This window comes from Pelecanus crispus, chromosome 1 (genome assembly GCF_030463565.1).
Source record: "Pelecanus crispus isolate bPelCri1 chromosome 1, bPelCri1.pri, whole genome shotgun sequence".
Lineage (NCBI taxonomy): Eukaryota > Metazoa > Chordata > Aves > Pelecaniformes > Pelecanidae > Pelecanus > Pelecanus crispus.
The window spans coordinates 141656411-141674731 of record NC_134643.1 but is presented as its reverse complement, the minus strand read 5'-3'; the positions used below and the strand labels follow the sequence as shown (position 1 = coordinate 141674731).

Here is an 18321-nt window from a genome sequence, read left to right as displayed (position 1 = left end):
GGAGGGGAGAGCGAGAGGAGCACACGCCCGCTCCGAAACTCCCGCCGCAGGGAGCGTGACGGGACGGGAAGCGGGGGCGGGGGGCGGCGCCAAAGCAGCCGGCACCGGGGGCGGGGTCAGGGCCCGGGGCAAGGGGCGGGGCCGGGGCGGCGGGGCGGGGCTTCTGGGCAGTTGGCCGCGCCGGCGCCGCCGCTCTTGCCGCGGGACGGGGAGGGGCGGGCCGCCGTCAGGCCCCGCCCCCTCGCCCCTGCGCCCCGCCCCCTGCCGGGGTCACGCGACGCCTCCATCCCCTTTTCCCTCTGCCCCTGGTGCTCGCCGGCCCCGCTGCAGCCGGTGTGGGCGGCTCCGCCGGACCATGGCTGAGGTGAGTCCCTGCCCTCCTCCCTCCCGCCGGCCCGGCTTTCCCTCCCCAGCCGCTCCCGCGCACAGGCGGCGGATCGGGCTGGGGTTCGGGCTTGGGGGTCGGGCCCGTCGTACGGGAGAGGGGCCGGGGCTGTGTCTGGCCCCGGCCTTTCCCTTCCTTTCCCGCCGCTCCCGTTTCTTGTTTCCCCTCAGCAACGACAGGACAAGGCCGCGCTGGTAGGCGAGACGAGGCGGCGTTTCGCGGCGGAGTACCTAGCAGGTGAGCGCCCCGGTGCTTGGAGGCGGCGGTGGGCTGGGAGCGCTCGGCCCGGCTCCGTGGATGTGGCCTCTGGGGCTCGCCCGGTGTCTCTTTTTCCCCGGCGGGCTTCCCGTATCCTCGCTTTCCCGGCTGAGTGGGTGTTTCTGCCTTTACTTCAGGTGGCCGACCTGCTGCGTGGGCATGATGCACGAAGCAGTTTTTCTGTGTGGGCTTTTGCGGCTCTCTTCTGGGTTGCTCTCTTGGGCAACAAGGCATGTTGGGGCAAAGGCCTGGGTCCTTCTGACACACGCTTGGTGGGCTGTAGCGTGGGGTCTGGATCACTGCTGCGCTTGGTGCTTTTCAGATGTAAAACATGGTGGGGAATTAAAAAAAAAAAAGAAAAAAATGCTGACCTCGACCAGCTTGTCAAGGAAAGTTGTTTTTCTAGAGTAACTTGCGCTTTAAACTCATGCTGTCCTTATTTAAAACCATGCTGCGTGCCCAACTCCGTTCTTAAGTGCAGATGCTTTTAAACTTGTAAATGAAGGCCAGGGGGTGCCTAGGGGAAAGGGAGTACCAGGGTAAGGCTAGAGGGGTTTCCTTTCATTTCAGGGTTGATTTGCATTGCTTATGATAGAAGAATATATAGTAGTAGTGCATGCTAACAACTGCAGTAAACAGTATGTTTTAATATGACTGTCTAAAGGCTTTCTGTTAAAAACATGCTTCTGTCTAATTTTTAATGCAAATACAGTAAGAGCCCAGTAGTAGAAATTGCATGCATCTCTCTTGATACGAGCCTCAACCCTGCAAACACATGCCTTGCTTTGATGTTCCCGATCAGAATTACTGAGGTCACCTCGTTATCACTTTTATGTAAGGGTTGTGTCCTGGTTTCGGCTGGGATAGAGTTAATTTTCTTCCTAGTAGCAGGCATAGTGCTGTGTTTTGGATTTAGTAGGAGAAGAATGCTGATAACTCTTACTCCTCCGATTCTCTCCCCCATCCCATCAGGGCAGGGGCAGTGAGCGAGCGGCTGCGTGGTGCTGAGTTGCTGGCTGGGGCTAAACCACGACAGTCCCATGCTTCTGTGGCTTCTTTACGATTGGCTGTCGCACTTTTCTTGCAAACTTTGAGGATTTCGAGGGTGGTACAACTTAGTTTCATATGGTTGCCCTGCTAACTTTCATAAAGGAAATTACTTTGGCCTTGGTTAGAGATGACCTGTATTTCTGGCAAGATGACAAAATTATTAGAATAGTGTCTTGAAGAAGAGAGAGCTTATTTTACCATTTGGTATTTCTATGTGAATAAAGATGTCTTTAGCAGTCTTAAAGCTCAAGAGAGTGGAGGATCATCTTAAATTATAAATTCTTTTTGCTGTTAATGGTTTCTGTTAATGTGTATGTTTTTCTATGATAGGTGATTCATCTTGCTTTCTATTCTATTGTCCCGGAGTCACACTCATAAAAAATGACTTTGGAAAGCCTAGAACTGCTTTGGGACAGTTGCTGCTGAAAGGGAGTATTACCTTTTCAATTGAACTAGCCCTTACAATCTTGGAATTCCACAGGTTTCTCTAGTTGTAATGAAACCTCTGTTGGGCTGGTCGTTACAGCCATTAAAATAAGTGAATACTGTTGCAAGGTAAGCTGTAATCCTGTTTGCAGTATTCTGAACACATTTTCTCAGTAAGCCCATTTTTGGGTCATGGTTTAGGGCTTTTAGCCCTTTCAAGAAAATAGGATTAGGATTTTTTTGAGTTTACATTCTGACATCCCTCCCTCAAATTTAGGAATGCCACAAGCAAAATAATGTTGTCATGCCCACTTCAAGTGTGAAAAACACAGGATTTTAGTTTTATTGTGGTCCTTCAGCCTTTGCTGTGTATCATGTTCTAAAATGTATTCTTTCATGCTTCCTTTTAATTGAAAAAAGGTGTGGAGGTGTATGTATGCAGACACCCCCAAACATGTGACTTTCTGTGTTGTAAAGGTACAAATGATTGCTTCATATCCAGCAATTTTAGTCTGCTTTCAAAACTAAGGGCACTGTGCAGGCACACTGAGAAGCTGATACTTTCTGTGAAAGTTTAGTGTGGTCATAGAATTGTGGGCCTTTACAGAATGAACCTAATTCTGTGTAGAGGTGAGCTGCAAGTGTTAAAGTTGGAGTAGAATTTTCAGGCAGTTTTGTTTCTGGGGGGTGCAGCTGCCACTGTTTTATTTACCCTCTGAGGAAAACAGTGTTCCTGATTATTCTAGAAACTTGGTTTTGTGTTATGAAGGTGTGCTTCCATATTATGGACGGTTTCACCCCCATGCAATAGGAATTGTTAATGCTCACAAATGGTGCGATGGTCTTGCAGTAATGTTTATTTTTGTTGTGCAATGGAAACTTAGAGGGCCTTTGAAATCCTGACTTTTGGTTAAAATTGTCTATTGGCAGAATACAATTTTTAGATTAAAGCAGGAAGTACACAAATATATTAATATATAGCTGGTTCAGAAAAATATAATATTAACTGTGACATCTGATACATGTTGGAATATTTCACATACAAGTTGCAACCAAGTAATATACTATAGTCTTGACAATTTTCAGGGTAGGATGGGAAACGTTTTATTCAGTGACTGAAAGCACCAGAAATCTGAATTATATATATATATTATATATATAAACTGTTTTCTGAATTATACAGTTGTTTCATTTGTGCGACTAAATAAAAAAATAGTTTTAATAGTCAGATACAGTTTGGAAAATACAGTGTCAGAGAACCTTATTGGCTCATTTCCCCAAAGTTTGCATGAGAACTTTCTTGCTGAAGTTGTTGAGCAAATGTGACCATTGAGGGGTTCTAGAAGGAAAGCTTGGCCACTGTGAGATCTTATCTGCAAGGCAGTGTTTAATGTTAACTGAGATCTTGTGGTGTTTTTTTTCCCTTCAGCAAATTTTCTAGCTGCATTTGAAGGACAGCTTCAGCTCTTGTGAGGAATGTATATCCCTAGTAATTAAAACCCTTGCATTTCAGTATTGGAAATATGCCTTTTAAAAGTTTCTGTTAGTCCAATAGACTAGCAAATGCTGTCTGATGTGGTAGGCGGACAGCACTTTGCAGTTTGGGGCCTAATTTCTGTTTTGTCTGTTTGGATTCTTTGTAGGAGTTGGTGATGTAAATGATTTGGGTGGTGACAGGAACACTGAAAACAAAAGATTATTTTCTAGTACTGACTGGTACTAACAGTGTTTGCTAGAAAACAGTCTTGTCTTTTTCTTCAGTGCATTTTCATTCCTTAGAGGATTTCTAAAATTAGCTTTTATATCTGGGCTATTACTTTCCATTTTAATGTTACAGTGGAAATTATTTATAATCAAATCTTGGTAGATTTTTCCACTCAACAAGTCTTTTCCACAGTTCCTTTTGCATATTTGCCATTTCTTATTGCCTGTATTCCCTGCCCCTCCCCATTTGCATGCTTTTCCTTTCTCCTTTAGGCAAAGCTTAATTTTCAGAAAAAGATTTTGCAAGAGAGGTTTTGCACTCCAATTTAAGATTAAAGTTGTGATGAAATTTAAGCCATTAGCAAAATATGTTTTCTTAATCATATTGCCCAATTGCAAATAACATTTCAGGCATATGGGGCATCCTCAGAAAACCATAGTGATATGACTATTACAGAAAACTCTTAAGGTAAGGTTTTGAATACCTGCTTATGTCTGTTTGTGCTCTGAAAAATCTATTTTCTCCGATTCTTGGCTTTCGGGCTGAGAAATGCTGGAAGGATAAGATAGGAAACATATGGATAGGATAAACCCCATACTTTTATAGAAAGCTATGTGATACTGATGCTTGAGCTTTCTATTGAAAGTAGTTTTTATTGTCACTGAGAGTGTTTAGTTTTGCTAAAGTTTAAATTTCTAACATCTTGTGGAGGCAGATATTTTATTTGTTTATTGCTACTTGATTTTGTTGAAATAACTCCTTATTGGATGGAAATAGTTTTGTTTTCTTCATGCTTGTCCCTGTATGGCTACTGACCTTCTTAAATTGTTTTGTCTTGCAGATTTCCTTATCTAACATTTGAAGGGCACATACCTGAATGGCTGTACTACTTAGCTTAACATGTTAGGCATCAATAGCCAATTAAAATGGGTTTCCTCTTTCTAGCCAAGGTCAGAGGAATAGTTATGACTGTTTCCGACCAAAGACTTATTGGCTGAAATAGCTGAAGGCAGTAGTTAAATTGAGAGGCTTTGTGTAATGGAACACTTGACATACTTTGCTAAGTTGTTTTTTCCAATTTTTTGTACAATGGAGCGTTTTTTTCTGTATTCAAAGGTAGTTGCTATCCCTACTTAGCTTCGTGTGTGATTTCTTCTGTAACGTTTCTTTTCTAGATAAGAGTTCTTCCTGAAGGGAAGAGTCGTTTTTACAGGTTGTGAATTCTGAACTTCTCTGGATTATTTCAGTGTTGGACTTGGCTATGATGCCTGTTTTCCAGTCCTGTAGTCTTTCTTCTATATTCTTGTTGAATACTCTCAAATTTCTATTATTTTTCCTGAAGCATGAATGCCACAAGAAAACAGAGCAGTGCAGCATTGGTCTCCTGGTAATGTAGATGGCACTGAAAAAAAATGTGAAGAGAGGGGATGTTAAAATTTGTGCATCAAAGAATTTAATTAATTCTTCCAGTGAAAGCATTGCAGTGAAGTTTGTGTTCATTTAGTTTTGCATGATTCTGGAGTTCCTTTCAGAGCTGTTGTGTTGTGTTATACTGGGTCCTCGATGTCGGAAGATAGTAATCAAGCCATAGAGTTTCACCACAAGTTTCTCAGCTTGAAGATGACAACTATTAATAGGGCAGAATGTGGTCCTAGAAAGAACAGAACTCCTCACTTAGGCAAGAAAAAAGGAAGGCAAGTAATAGGAAGAACGTGCTGTTCAAACAGAAAATTTTCTGTCTTATTCCTTGACCCCAAAAGGTCAATGAGGAAATGAAAGTAAATAGCTATTTTTAAAATAAGGTTAAATAAGGTGATGAACTTTGAATCTTTAAAGATCTTTCTGAGACCTGGTCAATCTTCTTGTTCACCCCGATTTTCCGGAAGGCCTTTTAGCTGAGGGAATGAGGAGTACTAATTTTGGCCTCTTCTTGCTGTTGTCACTGCTACTCCCTCATATATAACTTAGAATTTGGTTTTAGTGCTCTCTGATAAATATCAAATTTGCTAAGCAGGTTATGCTTTCTATCGCTGTTCTGGATCTGAGTCTTGGTTACTTTCTACACAGCTTACCTGTTCAACAGAAAAGTCTTCCAGCATCCCAGTTTTGTCTCTTCCACTGGCTGTGGAACTATTCTGGGATACAGCAAGGTTTCAATCTCACAGGCTGAGGGAGGAACCAGGTTTCCAAGCTTCTGCTCAGTTGCCTTTACCATGAAATGTTTCACAGAAGTCTGGCACTGCTTTTACATATGTGGCTTTCACTAGCTCTTTCTGAACAGAAGTAGCTGTAAATGCTATTCCTTGTGTTACTTTTGGGGCAGGTGGGGTGTGTTTCAAATACCTTACAAAATTCTGTTTGTTACGGACTTAATTATAGGGATGTCCATCTCCCTGAACAGAGGGTGACTAAACTTACTGTCTCAGCACCTTAGTGGCAGTTCTGCATGTGTGAAGAAACAGGTGCTTAATTTTCTAGTGAGAAAAGCATTAGTGTATGTTTACAGGTATCCTAAGTGGCTAGGCTTAGAGATTGTCTGAGGTAAGATACTTCGGTTTATAGTTTCACCTGACTTTCTGTTTGGGTGCCCCTCAACTTCCGTTTCCTTTTGACCTCTAAATTGTGTAGGATGTGTTTAAATTATGTGCTGAGAACCCCGAAGGTCTACTTTCTTTCAACTAATTCTGTTTTGACTCCAGAAATCTCTAATAATCCAGTAACTGCAGTCAAGTGTTCCATGAGTGATTTAAAATGTGAAACATTCAGATTATTTCACAGCATAGTTTGAAAACAAGTTTGCAGATGTCTACAGAATTATGGGAAATGCACAAATGTGAAAAGGAATTCCTCCTTTGAATTGACATACTTTCAATGATGGGATTAGTGGATGGACTCCAGCAATTTCATATCACTCTGCTTTATATGTGTGAGATAAAACATCTTCCTTTTGGGTTCACAATCTCATTCTAAATTTTATTTGTTTTGTAGCAAGAATTGGATAAATCAGATAAGGTTAAAACAGGAATCAGTACTCCTGTTGTTCTATCAGGCCTGTTAAGCTTGCTTGATTGAAACACGGGCAATCTGCAAGGCAGAATTTGTCTAGTTGTTTGTGTTTTAGTGTGTGTTGTCGTATATTTGTAAATTCAGATTACCTGTGTCATTTTGTTGAGAATTTAGTTGCTGAAGAGAGGAAAAATATTTTATTTTTTTTCAACTGTCCCTATCTGAATCCAGCTGGCCTTTCATTGTGGTATTGAAAGTTTGGATAAAACATTTTCTCTGTTCCTCTTTCACTTTTGTTCTCTTAAAATATTCATAAAGGTAAATTTCCATTTTTTTAAAAAAATAAGTTCAGAGTTTGGGCAAACTTGTTAGAACACACATTTCTGGGCCACTGAGGCATCTTCCGCATAATGATATGTGAATGTTTTTATATTCTTGCTTGATACAAGATGCACTGTTCTGTCATTCTGACAGTTCTGCTCTCAAATAGATACTGAGAGCAAGAAGAGCCTCAGAAAGCAGTGTGAAACATTATCCTCTTTAGTTTTTACCCGGTGGTGTGTGGCTCTGAAACCCCTTATACAAGTAGGATATGCATAACTTGAAACTGGGTACTGTTAGCGTTTCTCGGGCAAAACTGTCCAAATCATAAATCATTGGGGGAATAATCAAATTTCAAACAAGTAGTTGAGACTTGACAAAATTTAATACTCCACATCTTCGCAATTTGTTCCCTCTGTGGTTGACCTAGAGTCACAGAGAAGTTAAAAACAGCACTTCAGTCTTGTGCTGAGTGTCCACTTTACTGGGTTTAGTCAGAATATAGGGAATGAGTTGTCTGGTGCAAGTATGGGAATAATGAGAAAAGGAACTGAAAGAGTGAGAGAGTTTTTAGTGGACTGGAGGCTTTTGGGCAGAGAGGATTAAGTGGGGGGCAGATTAAGGAAAGTGGGATTTGACTGTAGGTTTGGCTAAGGAACAAGGTAAGGTAGTGGGATGGCATCAAGGGAAGGAGAAATTTGAAACCTAATGAAGAAGGAACTGAGTAGGTAATGTGTGTGAGAAGCAGTGGGATGTGAAGAGATGCACTGGGGGAGTGCAACTATAATAACTCTCAGTGGATGGGCACATTTAGAATGGGTTTATTCTTACAGTTATATTGACTAATTTGTGCCAGGAAACAGTATACATTGAAAGACAAGTAAAATAGGTCATAGCTTTGCATGTAGGCCAGTAAAACTAAAAATATTAGCAGAATTTAATGGTGTCTTTTTCTTAATGTCTTCCTTGGAGTTAAGATGTCTGATTGAAATATGCATCCCTACACCATCCTGTCACAGTTCTAAATAGTAATTTCAATTATGATGGCCCTGAAAGTAGTTATTTTGAGTTTATTGCTGCTGACGGACGAATTTACATCTTTCCAGTATGTGAAAATTAATATCTATTTTATTAACAACCAGTCTTAACTTTTCTCATCCTAATCACAAATAAATTTAAGTGAATAATTTAAGAGCTTATGTTTTTAGTAGTTAGCAAAGAGATGTGTATCAATGTCTGTTGCTTTCAGAAGCCTGTTTCTATCATGGGCTCTTACTTGATTTACATTCCAGTTAGGCAGATTTCTCAGACAAAGAGGAGTATTGATCTAAAAACTGAGCCTTTGTTTAAGCACAATAAAATGTGCTACAATAAAAATAGGTTCACTTAGACATTTGTATTTTACAAACTTTCCTGTTTAAAAAAATAATTAAAAAAAAAAAAAGTAAGGAGGAGCAGCGACTCCTGTTTCATCTGAAGCACTTCCTAAAGCATGTTAACCTATTATCCTGTTGCTAACCTGATACAAGAAGAGTTTGAGGCTTGGGGGTTTTGTACTGCTCTGGAATTGTATGTAGTTTGTGTTCAGTAAGATAACAATTTATAACAAGTGTAGAATATATAATCTTTTTAAAGAAAAAAATTTTGTTTGATGCAATGATGTATAGTGTGTGGTCAAAAACAGTGATTTTAACATCTGTTCTCTGACATTTTGTGGTCTGACATGCTGATGCCTGTAAGTTTGAGAACTCAAGCTTGAACTAGTGATGCTTAATATATACATTCATCAGTACACAGATTCTTAGACTATATACTAATTTATATTATAGGAACCTGTTTTTAGAAAAATTACACCTGCCCTACACACCTTGTTGTTTTCTAATGATTTTTTCTTTGAATAAGAATCACAGAAAATATTTTTCTAGTGAGAGTAATCTTGTAGCATTCCTAAATATCATCACAGTAGGTAGACATTTTTAAACAATTCCTCGTGCTATGCTTTGTCTACTTAAGTTTGAGACTGCAAAAGGAATCCTATGTACCTAGTAGATGCTTATATTGAAACTTGACAAATCTCCCTTTTCATGTTTACATAGCAAATGCTGTATTCTTACAATAATTAATTTATTTGCTAGATAAATCGGATAAATATGATTCTAGAGATGTGGAAAGACTTCAACAAGATGATAAATGGGTTGAAAATTATCTGCTTTGGCGTCATGATGTTGTGGATGATACATTAAAGATGATTGATGAAAGCTTTCAGTGGAGGAAAGAATATACAGTTAATGGTAAGCTATGTTATAGAATTATTTTAATGGTGTACGTTGCTTTCCTATTGAACTACAACTGACTTCTGTATGTAGTTTCATTAAGCACCTTTTAAAGGTTTTGTAAGCATCACAGAGAGCTGAGCAAGAACTTTTCTACTCAAAAAAAAAAAATAGAACTATTGCTTTTTATGTTGACTAATACTGTCTCACTGTTTTGTTGTGGTTCCATATATCTATTGAAAGGTTGTTTAAGAGGAAGGAAGGCAGGCAGCTATCTCTTGTTTTGTCTTTGTCCATTTGCTAGAATGGAGTCCTTTAAAAAAAAAAAAAAAAAAAGACATCAACAACAAAAAACCCCACAAAAACCAGGACTGTGTTATAGTAGCACTGGTCTGGCACCCTAGGTAGAATAAATCTGGGTTTGGTGCTGTGAGAATGTTTTGAAGTTCAGCTTTACCTACAGGACTGCACAGTCAGAAATAACGGATAGAGCAAGAGGGGCTGCAGATATGAGCAAAATTAAACATTGGCAGCATTTGTTTTACTTACATCAATTTTTTAATTCTTATTTCTTCTGAAATAGATCATATTCTACAGCATGAGAGGAAGAAGATAGTAAAGATTTGAAATGAGCTCAATATTTGCATTTATAAAGACATTTTTGTATTTTGTTGCTAGACTTCTGCATTTTTAGTGACTTCTGTTAAGTTACAATGTGATTATTAATATGATTACTTATTTAATAATTTTTTCATTTAATTTAATTAAGTAATTTAATCATTACTTATTATTGTTAATCTTTCATTTGGCTTTGCAGACTTGACAGAATCTGTCCTTCCAAAATGGTTATTTGAAAATGGTTCTCTCTTTCTGCATGGATATGATAAAGAGGGCTATAAATTATGTAAGTTACACAGAATATAATATTTTCAGTCATTGATAATTATTTTTTGTTTCCAGCATTTTAGCATCTATTTTGAAAAATAAACATTTTAAAAATAGAAGTAGGTACATATTGGCAACTGTTTTTGCTAAAAGTGATGAGAAGTTGGTAAATTTGAGTATCTCTTTGGATCACAGAAGTGGAATGAGGAAACTTTATCAAAAATCATAAACCTTTATCCTAATTATAATGCAGTTCTTAACTTTCCTGTTGAAGTGCATTGTTTCTGTATCTACTGCGGTGAGTATATGACTAGTATAAATGTTCATTATTACAGTGCATTGTCATTGTTTTTCCAGCAGCCCACATACTTGCAGTGGTTCACTGGAGGTCTGCAATGGTTTTCTTGTTTCATTTTTTCATTTTTTTTTCTGATGTCATTGGAATGTTTAGTAACAATATGGACAGCTGAGAATTGTTGGAGAATGAACTTTCAGGTTGTGTGATGAACTTCTAGTAATTAAAGAATAAGATCTGTAGGGAAACAGTAAATATTGCCTGAAATACTCCTGAGGTTTTTTAATAGTGTATAATAGGTGGTCAATAAATGAATCTGTTGTAACATCTCACATACTTTCATTTAATTAAGCTTAAATCCTGTTGTTATCCCAAAAAGTGGGATTGTTTACCTGTTGTGCAATATGCCAATTCACACACGGAGCTGAGGTATTTTTATTTATCTCATGTTTGTGCAAAGATGGGTGCTAGCGGAAATTCCACAAGTTTATTCTATGGCTGTGTTTTGTCAAACTGTCCCTTTTCTTATAACTTTAAGATATCAGTGCTGTATGAAAAATTGTTGCTTTGTTATGCTTCATGATTTTCTTTTAGCCTCCAACGTAAGTATTCAAGGATAAGTGGTGGTGACACCTTTTTGTTTATAGCATTTAGAAAGCTGAGCATGGTTATACTGGGTGGCTCAATTTGGTGAGACTTGGGCGGGAAGAAGTAGAAAAAACCATGACTTTCTTGCATCAGCGCTTGGACTGAGAAAATTATGCAATTGTTTCATGACAAGAATGTGTAAGTTGGGTGAATAGTAATTTCTGATGTTATTGTCCCTGAAACATAACTAATGTCTCGATTTTCCATACCTGAAGTGTTTCTTCTGTGAATGTTGATTGTGTCAGAATATCTGACTTGGTATGCAAATTGAGATTGTATTGTAGTTAAGAGTTCCTGCTTAGTCAACATTTGAGAAACATGTTTCTTGGGCCACATGCTCCGTTCTCATTCTGTTATGTAAAATAGACATGTTAAAGCATAAAGACGTTCTTGAATTACTGGTTACTTTCACAAGACTCCTGTGTTTAATAGGGGTATCTTTTTGAAATTCTGTACTTACAGCATGTAGTTAATATGCTATGTTTTAAAAAAAAAGTTTGTTTATTTACACGAGCCATAAAATATTTTTTATTTGCAATTGGAAGTAAAAGACGTGGAGAAGAAATCTGTTTTTTAGTAAGACTTTCCAAGTTTCAGGCAGAAAAATTTTAGAGTATATCTACAATTTATTTTCAGGGCTTGTCCAATTTTGGTATTGTAGACGTACCAAAAATGAAGGTTGCTCTTCACATTGCTGCCCCGAATGCTTCTTTTATCACCTCATTGTATAATGAGTAATTTGGTTTCAGACACTTTATTATAAAGTCTGTTACTTGGAAATATGCTACTTTTCATGGAAAAACTTGTCTCTGCATGACTCATTTCTTATTCCAGAAGGATATGTATTAGGCTTTCATTTATATAACGTTGTTCATCTTCTGGATTTTTTCATTTTATTTTAGAAAGGTCTGTTGCTTTTTATGTAATTCATAATGTGTGTGTATAAATAGTTTTTCAAAACACACCAACTATAATGCTGTAGAAAACTTAAGCAGAAGAAGAAACAAGTTTCACAACCACGATACTTAGAATATATGCAGAACATAATACCGTATCTGAGGTGTGTGATTTAATTTGAAATTATGAAATAATAATCTATATAAGAAGTCATCTAAATACATGAAAAGTATTTTTTCACTCCACTGTTTCTTCTGTGCTGTAATTCTTTGTCTTTTCAATTTTTAAAAGCTCCAGTATAAAAACATGAACAGGGAAAGGGGGAGTGGAAAGGTATGCAGTTGTGTTTTCTGACTGTTCAGTGGCTGCAAAATCAGTAGCAGTGTAAAATAGAAACTCAGAGGTGTTAATAAATTTCAGTGCATCCTGTGTAGCTGTTTTCATAATGTTTTCTGTTAATTTGGATCTGTTGTTTCAGTTTTTGTGTGTGGTTTTCTTTCTTCTCACAAGTTTGGTTCAGAGTGAAACATCACACAAGAGATCCTAAACAGCAACTTGAGAAAAAGAAACTGGTAGCTTTTTGGTTAGAACACTATGCCAAGAGGGATCATGGAAAGCCCTTAACAGTGGTATTTGACATGGCTGAAACTGGAATCAGTCACATAGTAAGTATTTTTATTGTGTTTTTCTGATTGTTTTCTGAATTATTTAACCTATGTCCCCAGAAAAACAGGAGTCCCAGTGCAGTCCTTGGTACCTAAATAACTTAATTGCTTGCATCGGTTATGTGTAGGGCTTCTTCCTGTGATGTGAGCAGTTTTCAAAATCTTTTGTTACATGTTAAACTTTGTGTTGTACAGCACACTGAAAACTTGCTTTTAGTTTGGTGAATGAGCCAAAGTGACTATATATAGTAGTTGCTTACCAGTTTGGTTTGTCAGTTGTCATGGATGACAGTAGTAGAACTTAAGTTTTTAAGCACCCAAAAGTCAATAGGCTGAGGCATCTTTTATTGTGAGTACAGTTGCTGTTGTTTCTTCAACAGCTCCATTTTCATTGTTGTCATCTTTTTTTGGATAAATCAGTCAGTCAAGAGTGAGTGATGGAAAAATGGGGTAATGGTGAAGCATTAAAACCCTTAGATACAGTGGCTGAGATGTTTGAGGATAATGATCTGTTCTGACACGTCAGAGTCTTCAACTGACAATTCTAATCCTGGTCCTGGCTCTCCCTCCTCCATGCTATGTATGCTGTCCCTGTATATTTAAATTGTGTTCATTTCTTAAGTCCCTGCATACATATCTCTCCACCAATTGAATTTTGTTGTGAAGGGAAGCTAGCTGGATGCAAAAGAGCAGTTCATCAAGTAGGCATTGCTTTCAGTGTTTGTCTTAACTAAATGTAGCCCAAGTCTGTCTTTTCTCTCACTAACAAAACATGTTATTACAATGGTGAGACTAATATGGTAAAGAAATCTGCATGCTTGTTGCTGTGTACAGATGTAGAAAAAATGAGGGTGTCTGAATTTGAACAGATGTGGTAGATTTCTGAATTGTAGGCCTATCAGACTCAAGTTTATACTTCTTCATGAATAATATCTTCACCCCCTTTTCAGTTCCTTGTCCAATCTGTCATCTTTACTGAAGACTGCTTCCTCCAAGCTTGACCTTACATAAATGAGAGATTCCAACTTTTCATTCGGAAGAAGAGACACTTCTCCTGGCAAAAGTTTTTATGCATTTCTAGATGTTCTTTAGGACTACAAAATCAAGGAGGAGCAGTGTAGCTCTGTCACTTCTGTAAAAGTGATGATATTCAAAAGGTTGCAATTAGAAAAGAAAATTCTAATGATTTTAAGAGTAGGATTTCACCTTTGCCTTGGATGTAACTGTAGAACTGAATCATTAAAGAAGCTAAGAAGAATTATACTAGTTTGGGAAACTGTTCCAGAAAACTATTTCCCATTTGTACAATAATTTACAAAATTCAAAGTTTCATCAACTTTAAAAGCATTTCAGAGTTAAGTACTTAAAAATCTGTGTTGTAGGTATTGGGAAACAAGTATTAAAAAAACCCTAATTCCATACCAATTAATCAAATATCAAGTCAGTAGTCTACTTTGGGAACTACTTAGAGATTTACTGTGGGTATACATAGGATTGGGTAATTCCCTGCCAGAAGTAAACTTGAGAGAACGTTTAAGTTTAGATGCTCATTGGAATTTAGCAAATTGTTCATATATGTATTCTGTGATTCTATGAAACTTAAATCTATTTAAGAACTGTTCCTGAATTGATGGTCCTGAGTAATTTTAATGTAGGTAGAGCAAAGTCTACAGAGTTCTCTGTCGTTCTCTTCAGCTGAGTTCAGTAGAGAAAAGTACATTTTTAGCACCCACTTTCAGGAGTGGAATCTAAGCTGATGTAGATTGCAATATGGAGATCTTGCCTATTGTTACATATTTATAGATTCACTCTAATAACTAAAAATCTCATAGATTGTAGGTTAAAAAATCATATTTCCATAGAACATTGAAATTTTTCTTATGAAATGCCATGCTGTCCTGTTATTCTTATAGGAATGGCTAAAACTTGTATCTTGTTCTGTCTTTTTTTTTGTTGGTATGGCAGGAATGCATTTAAATAGAAGCAAAAAAAAAAAAGCTTGCATTCTACCTTTTCTGGGCAAGATGGTTAATGTTGCATTAGGACCTTGCAGCTGTGCAGGACAGGGACACAAGCTTTTGAGATGATATTTTGACAAATAAATATGGTGTAATTCAGTTTTGCAAGGCAGGATTTGGTGCTCTTACCTGTGCCTTGAAAGCTGTATATCCATACTTCTAAAGATAATACTGGAGCCATGGTTTTATATAACAAAAATGAAGGGTTGTAATAATTTCCTTGATGTGAAAAAGCAACTTGATTTGGGTTTTGTGGAGCATATCCTGAAGCAACTTCTTTCCAGCAGTGTCTTTGAGACTCCCAGAGACTCAATCTCAGTAAGTGCTGTCCATAAGTGTCCCATTGTACAGTCTTGCTTTGTAGTTAGTACATTTATCACAGAACAGGAGTATTTTTTTGAAATGGCTGTTTGTGGCCATGTAGAGTAATTGATAAAGTTTATGCTAAAAGAACTTGGATTTCTGAGATCTTTTCCAGAGCATGCTTCATTTGTTTGTTCTATTGCTAGGGCATCTACTATGTTAGCTTTTATGACTAGCATGTGGCCAGGTAATTCTGATAGCTCATGCCTTGTTGCACCAGTTCAGGTGCCTAGAATAGATGCAGTTATTGAATGGTCTGCTGAAATCTGTACTTCTAATTCCAGACTTTCATCAAAATAATGGATCCATCCTCCTGATATCCGATAGTACTGCTCTTGGATAGGCAGCAGAATAAAGAGCAGCATCCTTGTTAGTGCACAGGAGATTCTAATCATTGCTTGGAAATCTATCACTGTTTATGTTAAGTGAAAGATGCTGCATTTGGAACAAGCAGTTGAGATAAATGCTTCTATTAAAGGCTACCTTCTGCCTACTATCTAGTTAGTTTCTACTTACTGAAGCTACTAATAAAGCTTTCAGGTTGTGGGTAATCCTTTTATATGGGGAGGGGTGGTTGTTCCCCTCCGCCCCCCCCGCAAATGTTGTAATAGCACATTTACATCACTTTAGGAGCCTGTTCCCCATAGCATTTTTACTGTTATGACAGGCTTTGGATCCTCCATCAGCAGTATGTTTTGTACTATTTCGGAAGGTCTCCTTTGTAATACTTTATTGTGGTAAGGCATCTCTTACTTTATTTTCTATACCTGTTTCAGAAAATGTCTTTTTTGCCCTTTACTGTGTAGTCAGTTCTATTATACCTGGATTTTGCAGTGGGGACTTCGCTGTACTATTTCTGTGCAACTGCTCATTGGATGGAAGCTCCATGATGGTATACAAGCAGCTTTGAGTGCTGCTTCTGCCCACAGTTTCTCTGCATACCACATACTAATACTAAAACAAAAAAATTCTCTTAAAAGGAAAAATTATTTTATTTTTCTCTGGAAGATCCTGAGTGCAGTAGCATATTGAACAATATGCAAAATAAGTTGTTGAAGGGAAATTTCAGTATGTTTAGTGCTCTCCCTTGTAAGGCTTTAAGATAATCTGTCAAGCTTTTCTAGTGCTAAAGGTTTATTTTTCCTGTATCTTTTCTGGACAGCTTAAATCCTGTTGATGCTCTGCAGTAGTTTAGATACCTAACTTATTGCACTGATAATAGGTCTGTTGACTTCTTTCTTACATCATAAAGCAAAGTTTGACCACAATCCTGCAGCATTTTAATGCAGTGAAAAGCATTGCATTGAGTTTGGATAATGTTTGTAGTATGTGTAAAATTTGAATATAGATGATTATGATCTAAGCATCTTGTGCTATTCAGTAAATGCCGTAGCTTAACTAAGTCTATTTTTAATGCTTTGATTTACATTGCTTTTACTCTGTGCTTTTATTTTAGGACTTGGATTTTGTTCGGTTTATTGTCAACTGTTTTACAGACTATTACCCAAACTTCCTCAGTAAGTATTGTATATTACATCTTAAGCGCTGTAGACTTGTGTAATAAGAGCATTTCATAATGTTGCAGATGATGGGAGAGACTAAGTCTTTTTGCATGTGCTTTATGTGGTAACTATATGGAACACATGGACATTACAGATTCGGAATATTTTTGTGCTCGTAAATCAGCACAACTCTGTATTGTAAATAAACTTTACGTTTGTCAAAGATCAACTGGCTTTTCATGAAATAAGAATCTAAGACATGTTTTTACAGATTACTAGATGCTTATTTCATTATATCATGTTTTTTCTTTTGCTCCTTGTTACTTGGGTAGAAGCTTTGCAAACTTGCGTGACAGTTTGTATCCTTTAGGAGTTTTCTGAGAACAAAGAATGAATGGCTATAGAAAATTTTGGCGAGCAGTGATTTACTCTGGACAGATTAAGGCATGTTTGTTTGCACATTTGGAAAAACCTGCATACTTGCCTGCTAATTTTTTTTTATGGGTAGGCAAACACTGAATAGTTTTTGCCAGCTCATCTTACATGAGTTATAAACTTCAGGTGAAAGTATGTCTGTGAATATTGAAAATCTGTACAGCAACTGCTTAAACTCTGAATATTAGATTTCAGCTTGGTGATCAAAGTTCAAAACTTTGATCAAATATCAAAAACTTAAATCCAAGTGCAGCATCATGTTTTTGTTTTTTTAACATTCAAGAGAAAAATTTTGGGACATTTCTGAGTCAAAGTACTAACTTTTCAGACTTCTCTGTTAAAACAAAGAAAGCTTGGAAAAAATGTAGATTTACAAAGACTCTTGCTGTTTTGCTTCTTTGGGAAGAATAGGTGCTGAATGTACCCGTTAAACTTTCTTTTCCATTCAATAGTTGCTTTTCTAGGTCAGGTTGATCTTACCTTTCTCTGCCTTATTTGGAGTGATTACTTATTAGTAACAGTATGTCAGAAAAGTAGTATCCCAGAGTATATACAGTATATAAACAGTGTATAACTTATAATTTTATCAACTGTTTTCCCGGCAAACAGCTAATGTCTTTATCTAATAATAGAAATGGGTTTATACATGTTAAAAACAATTATACAAAATTGCTTCTACAAGGAAGTGAACATGGAGGTTTCTAAAAATGAGTATTCACTTTTTACATAACCATTATTGCTGTGCTTCCTCTTAAACAGAGAAATACGTAACACTCAGTATTCAGATTATTTCCTTTTCTTTTTGTCTTTTCAGCAAAGATAGTGATCTTTGAAATGCCATGGATAATGAATGGTGAGTTGTTTTTTGCTTTTGTTTGTTTGTTTTTTGTTAGATCATGATAACTCTTTAAGATTAGTAGCATAAATAGGAAGCATTTTTCTGCTCTGTGCAGATACAGCTGAATGGTGGAATTTGTTAAACATGCATCTTTAAATCTGTCTATTCGTAGGTTTCATACTTTCTGTTTTTCCTTCTAGCATTGTATTTTGGATCATACTTTAAATGGAGTCCATATTCATCCTGTTATCTCTAAAGCTTGGGAGACTTTTGGGAGACTTTGGGAGAGTAGAAAATAGTCTATTCCTTGAATGTTTTCAACTGCAGTCCTTTGAAAGTTAGGTCTTTCCA

The 18321-nt window shown here is 37.4% G+C and overlaps 1 protein-coding gene across 2 annotated transcripts in view; it reads left to right on the top strand.

Moving 5' to 3' along the window:
• Nucleotides 1–578: 578 nt before the first annotated feature.
• Nucleotides 579–18321, top strand: part of MOSPD2 (motile sperm domain containing 2) — a 37859-nt gene continuing 20116 nt past the window's right edge. For both annotated transcript variants that reach the window (XM_075727972.1, XM_075727973.1), the window contains exons 1-6: nucleotides 579–622; nucleotides 9287–9442; nucleotides 10242–10328; nucleotides 12660–12814; nucleotides 16652–16712; nucleotides 17947–17985. In XM_075727972.1, the coding sequence (XP_075584087.1) occupies nucleotides 9397–9442; nucleotides 10242–10328; nucleotides 12660–12814; nucleotides 16652–16712; nucleotides 17947–17985 (388 nt within the window). In that variant the 5' untranslated portion in view covers nucleotides 579–622; nucleotides 9287–9396. The remainder of the gene's footprint in view (nucleotides 623–9286; nucleotides 9443–10241; nucleotides 10329–12659; nucleotides 12815–16651; nucleotides 16713–17946; nucleotides 17986–18321) is intronic.